This window comes from Mustela nigripes, chromosome 12 (genome assembly GCF_022355385.1).
Source record: "Mustela nigripes isolate SB6536 chromosome 12, MUSNIG.SB6536, whole genome shotgun sequence".
NCBI lineage: Eukaryota > Metazoa > Chordata > Mammalia > Carnivora > Mustelidae > Mustela > Mustela nigripes.
The window spans coordinates 77,841,689-77,847,888 of NC_081568.1; the positions used below are offsets into that span (position 1 = coordinate 77,841,689).

Sequence of the window (6,200 nt, forward strand, 5' to 3'; positions counted from 1 at the left end):
GTAGTCTCTTATTTCCTTTCAAATCCAAAGCCAAACGTCTTCGTTTCATTTGTCCACTATGTTTTCAGGGAAACAGAATAATATACTGATTAACAGCATAGACTCTGGAGTCAGACAAAATTAATTGAATTCCTTCTCTAATATTTATTCAGTAGGGGGTCTTGGGAGAGTAACATAATATATCCAGTCTCAGTTTCTTTGCCTGTAAAAAAAGAAATACTAATGTGGACTTCATAGAGTTGTTGCAAGGATTAAATTAAATAATGCAGGTAAACAACACAGTAAATATTACTGCCATCATAATCCTAAGTGTCAAGCCCTGCTTCCTGAGTGTTTGAGAGTTTGGGGAAGGGAATAGATTTGTGCAAATCAAGAGCCTAATTAGCCAGTTGCCCTATCAATATATCTACTGGATACCAGGTTCCTGAAAGAAACATCTAGCTCTTTTCTTTTTCCTACCTATCACTTTCAATAGTTCCCCGCCCCTCGCAGCCGTTCATTTGGCTCCAGGATCTTTCTGCTTCTCCCTTAATCTCAGGGCGGACTGTGCGGAGTATGCAAAGTAGCTTGCTTACTCGAGCTTTGCCGGTTGCTGCAGCGGCCCCAGCCGCCTCGCAGACAGGTGACTTCAGCTTGAGTGAGTATCCTCATTGGCTTCTTAATTCCCAAGGACTTTTTCTCTGAAAGGGAATTAAAAGGCGGGTTAGAGTCAGCCGTTGCTTCGGCAACAACTTGCATCCTCTACCTAATCTCTGGAATGAGAACATACCTATTAATACACTAGGTAGACTGGGGAGTTGAGTTGCTCAATGCAAATTTTCTTTCAAGTGCAAAACAGCTCACCGGGCGCGGTTAGCCCTTGGTGGCGCTGCGGTTAGAGACCGGCAAAGCCGACTGCCGCAGTTGCAGCAACCTGTTGGCAGAAAAGTGAAGTCTATCCGCAACAGGTGGTGAGTGGCTGCTGCGAGAGTGCGTCTGTGAGAACGGATGGCGGTGGCGCACAGAAAACTCCTGCAGAGCAGGCAAGTAGGGTCTCTTCTCTTTATGTTGTGCGTATCTGTGGGGAGTGCGGCCACCATCCGCTATTCAGTGGCGGAAGAGATGGAGAGCGGTTCGTTTGTGGCTAATGTGGCTAAGGACCTGGGGCTGGAGGTAGGGAAGCTGGCTGCGCGCGGGGCGCGGCTGGTTTCTGAAGGCAACAAACTGCATTTCCGTCTCCACCGTAAGACCGGGGATCTGTTCGTGAAGGAGAAACTGGATAGGGAGTCACTGTGTGGCAAAGCTGACCCGTGCGTCCTGCACTTTGAAATAGTCCTGGTGGAGCCGCTGCAGTCCTTTCGGGTTGAGGTCAGGGTATTTGATATCAATGACAATGCCCCGATTTTCCTGAACAAGGAGCCGCTTTTAAAGATTCCGGAGAGCACGCCCCTGGGTTCACGTTTTCCTCTGCAGAGCGCCCAGGATCTGGACGTGGGCCTCAATGGTCTTCAAAATTACACCTTGAGCCGCAATGCGTATTTCCACCTGCACACCCGCTTTCGCAGTCATGGGCCCAAATATGCTGAGCTGGTCTTGGATAAGCCCCTGGACAGAGAGGACCAGCCGGAAGTCAATTTGACAATTACGGCGGTGGATGGCGGGTCCCCACCCAAGTCGGGCATCGCGCACATCCGCGTGGAGGTTCTGGATGTCAATGACCACGTGCCTCAGTTCTCTAGGCTGGTGTACCGTGCTCAGGTACTGGAAAATAGCGCCAACGGTTCCTTGGTGGCCACTGTGAGTGCCACAGACCTGGACGAGGGCTCCAACAAGGAAATCACTTATTCCTTGGCTCAAAATCCAGAAGCAGTTCTCCAAACATTTCAGGTTGACTCTCACACTGGAGAGGTTCGACTGAGGGGGCCCCTAGATTTTGAAGCAATTGAAACATATGATATTGACATTCAAGCCACCGATGGAGGGGGCCTCTCCGCCCACAGCAAAGTCCTGGTGGAAGTGGTGGATGTTAATGACAATCCTCCTGAGGTGACAGTTTCCTCTGTGTCCAGCCCTCTCCCTGAGGACTCCCCACTACAAACTGTAGTGGCCCTTTTCTCTATTCGAGACCGGGATGTTCGGGTGGGAGGAAAAATCACCTGTTTCCTCAGAGAAGACCTTCCTTTTGCGGTCAAACCGACTTTCCGGAATTCTTACTCATTGGTTACTGACAGAGGCTTGGATCGGGAAGAGGTTTCAGGCTACAACATCACCATTGTTGCCATGGATACTGGACTGCCCAGTCTGTTCACAGAAACTGTGATTGAGGTGTTAATAGCTGACATTAATGACAATCCCCCAGTATTTCAGGAAGACTCCTACATTTTGACTGTTCGAGAAAACAACAGTCCAGCAATTTTTATTGGCAAAGTTTACGCGGAGGATCTAGATTTGGGTGAGAATGCCCAAGTAACATATACTCTGCTGCCTCCACAAAGTGGAGATTTATCAGTCTTTGCTTACATCTCCATAAATTCAGACAATGGGAAGCTCTATGCACTTAGAACCATGGATTATGAGGCCATTCAAAATTTTCAGTTTGTGGTAAAGGCAACTGATGGGGGCTTCCTCTCACTGAGTAGCCAGGTTACTGTCAGGGTGGTTGTTCTGGATGACAATGACAACCGCCCAATGATCTTGTACCCACTGCAGAATGGCACCTTACCCTGCAACGACCTGGTGCCCAGGTCGGCGGATGCAGGCTTCCTGGTGACCAAGGTAGTGGCTGTGGATGGTGACTCAGGTCAGAATTCTTGGCTTTCATATCATCTCCTTAAGGCCACTGACCCTGGGTTATTCTCTGTTCAACAACAAAATGGAGAAATCCGTACATTGCGGCAGATATCTGAAAGAGACCCCATGATTCAGAAACTGATCATTCTTGTTCAGGATCATGGCCAACCAGCTCTTTCCACTACTGCCTCACTCAACATCTTGCTGGTAAATGGTTTTTCTGAACCCTATCTGCAATTCCGGGATCCTTCCAAGAATCCTACAAGGGTAAATCCATCCACTAAATATTTGGTCATTTCTCTGGCTGTGCTTTCCTTTCTCTTTCTCCTCTCTGTCACGGTGATCTTTGGTATACACATCTACCAGAAGGTTAAATACAGAGAAAAGTTCACAGTTCAAGAGCATTTCTATGATGACTGTAATTTCCCTAATAACCTGGTACAAAGAGGGGCTAATGGATCATTATCTCAACCATGTCCCTATGAAATGTGCTCAGCCACTGGCACCAGCAATAGTGAGTTTCGGTTTCTTAAACGCTTTATGCCCAACTTCCCCTTCCCACATGGCACTGGAGAGACAAAAACAGAAGCTGGCTCCCGTTTACCACCAGACTCTAATAGGAATAGGTCTCAGGGGTCAGAGGACCATGGCCAAGTACCTGACAACAGTATGTAGATTTTACTCATGAGCTATATGTAGGCATTATTTATGTCTCTCCCAAAAGTTCATTAGTCCTGGCCCTAGAAATGCTTAGTTCCATAAAGATATCCTGTTATTTTGCCTTTAAATTATTTTCCATTAGCCAGTTACGTATGCATAGGGATGAAAACCAGGTCCTAGTTTTGATACATCAGAAAGCAATTAGATTTGAGAAGCAGACATATATTTTATTATCACTCAGAAATTTTAGATTTTTGCCTCTCAGTATGTGGAGATCATCTTTGACTCAGTATCTTGCCTGCCATCGTTCATAACAATGCAAATGCCTGGTGAATGGTGGTCCTTATAGGTAATCAGATGGAAGGAAAAGTAAAGAAAAAAAAAAGGATTGACTTATTTGAGAAGGTGAGTAAAGGCAGATATAAGACCAAAGAGATTCAGTTCAGGAATGTTTCCCAAAAATAAGTTACAGGTGATTTCTTAATGGTTGTTTAGAGCCTTAGGCAACTCTCAAACCTCTCTTTATACACTAAAGTCTATTTCATTCCTTATCAGAGAGAAATTATTTGAATGTGGGGAATGAAAGGTAGATGAGGGAAAAAATAAATTAGGCTTACTGTAGTTAACAGGTGCTAGCAGACAATTATAAAATAAAAAAAGATATAAAAGAAAAAAGTGATCATAAATACCAATTAAGTAGCCTTAAGGAAAGATACATTGTCAGATATTACCAGATTTGATTTTTCAATTTTTTCAGTTTTATTGATATATAACTGACATATAGCACTGTATAAATTCAAGGTATATGGCATAATGACTTGACTCACGTGTATTGTGAAATGGTTACCAAAATAAGCTTAGTTAACAAACATGTCCCTCAATTTGAGATTGTCTTTGTCTTCTTCAGATTAGATTTATGTTATGCATTATTGGGAAGACTACCACAGAAATGATACTGTATCCTTCTCAGTGCATCATTATTGAGGTACCTGATGTCAATGTGTCCTACTTAGCAGTAATATTAATCTTTTTAAAAAATTGTGGTTAAAAGCAACACAAAATTTACCATATTAAACATTTTTAAGAATACAGTTATACTTAACATATAAAAATAGTGTTAAGGTGATATTAATTTCCATCACTTGGTTAAGATAATATCTGTAAAGTTTTTGTACTATAAAGTTACTGTTTTTTCTTGTAATTAATAAATACTTGGTGGGCGCCTGGGTGGCTCAGTGGGTTAAGCCGCTGCCTTCGGCTCAGGTCATGATCTCAGGGTCCTGGGATCGAGTTCCGCATCGGGCTCTCTGCTCGGCAGGGAGCCTGCTTCCTTCTCTCTCTCTCTGCCTGCCTCTCAGTGTACTTGTAATTTCTCTCTGTCAAATAAATAAATAAAATCTTTAAAAAAAAATAAAATAAATACTTGGTGAGAGACACTTTGAAATTATGCAAATATCATGTTTCTGCTTAAACTTTTGCCTGCTAATTTGAGTATCCATTACTAGATATTTCCTATGGCAATTAACACTGTGGCATTAGAATGATAATTTTCTATTTCCATGATTCCTTTTACATTAATTAATTGAAATTCTTCTCTAAGAAAAACTTTTCCTTTCTCCTCCACTTATTCATTATGTAGTTAATTTTTAATGTATAGACTCATGGGTATATATTTTATTATTTGGGTTATAATCCAATGTTATTATTTATTTTGTTGTTCAGCAAACCCTTTATCTAGAATGAAAAGCAGTTTTTTAAAACTGGAATTATCCACATGAACACATTTTGACCAAAATAAGTATTTCTTTATAACCATATATGCTATATGATCTTAAGTATAAGTTTCTCAAATCTTGTTAAGGTTTCTTCATAATGATGTTTTAACTTTAAATGAAAATTACATTAACTTTACTTAATATTTCCATTAAATTATAAAACTATCAAATAGATACTAAACTATGAAAAGTTTAAATTTTATTATATGGGCATGTTTAGATATTTATAAGCTATGTATAATAGAGTTGTCAGTTATTCTCCTAAAAATAAGAAAATACGTTGCCTTCTCTGTCATGTCTCTATATTTTGTTGTTGCTGGTTTATTTTTTAATTTACACACAATTAGCCAACAAACAGTACATCATTAGTTTTTGATGCATGTTCAATGATTCATTAGTTATGTGTAATTTATTTTTTTAAAGATTTTATTTATTTATTTGAGAGAGAGAGTGAGCAAGAGAGAGAGAGAGAACACAAGGAGGGGGAGGAGCAGAGGAAGAAGAAGAAGCAGACTCCCTGATGAGCAGGAAGCCTGATGTGGGGCTCGATCCCAGGACTCCAAGATCATAACGTGAGCTGAAGGCAGACACTTACCTGACTGAGCCACCCAGATGCCCCAGTTGTATATAATTTAAAGATGAATTTGTCTCAGGGTGCCTGGGAGGCTCAGCTGATTAGGTATCTGACCCTTGGTTTGGTTCAGGTCATGATCTCAGGGTCATGAGATCCAGCCCCAAGTGGGGCTGTGCACTGGGTGTGGAGTCTGCTTGAGATTCTCTTTCTCTCTCTCTGCCCCTCTTCCTGCTCTCTCTCTCTCCCTCTCAAAAAAAGATGAATTAGTTTCATTTGTGGAAGCAGAATTCATCCATGTAAATCCCATATAAAGGTCTATTTTCTTTTTCTTTTTTAAAAGATTTTATTTATTTGGGGTGCCTGGGTAGCTCAATGGGTTAAGGCCTCTGCCTTCAGCTCAAGTCATGATCCTAGGGTCCTGG

The 6,200-nt window shown here is 41.8% G+C and overlaps 1 protein-coding gene across 1 annotated transcript; it reads left to right on the forward strand.

The window, feature by feature from the left end:
• The first annotated feature begins 987 nt into the window (after positions 1 to 987).
• Positions 988 to 3,444, forward strand: PCDHB1 (protocadherin beta 1). The gene has a single exon (XM_059416612.1). The coding sequence runs from the start codon at positions 988 to 990 to the stop codon at positions 3,442 to 3,444; it is 2,457 nt and encodes an 818-aa protein (XP_059272595.1).
• Positions 3,445 to 6,200: the final 2,756 nt, after the last annotated feature.

Coding starts and splice junctions, on each gene's coding strand:
- PCDHB1 (XM_059416612.1), top strand. CDS start 988: ATGGCGGTGGCGCACAGAAAACTCCTGCAGAGCAGGCAAGTAGGGTCT.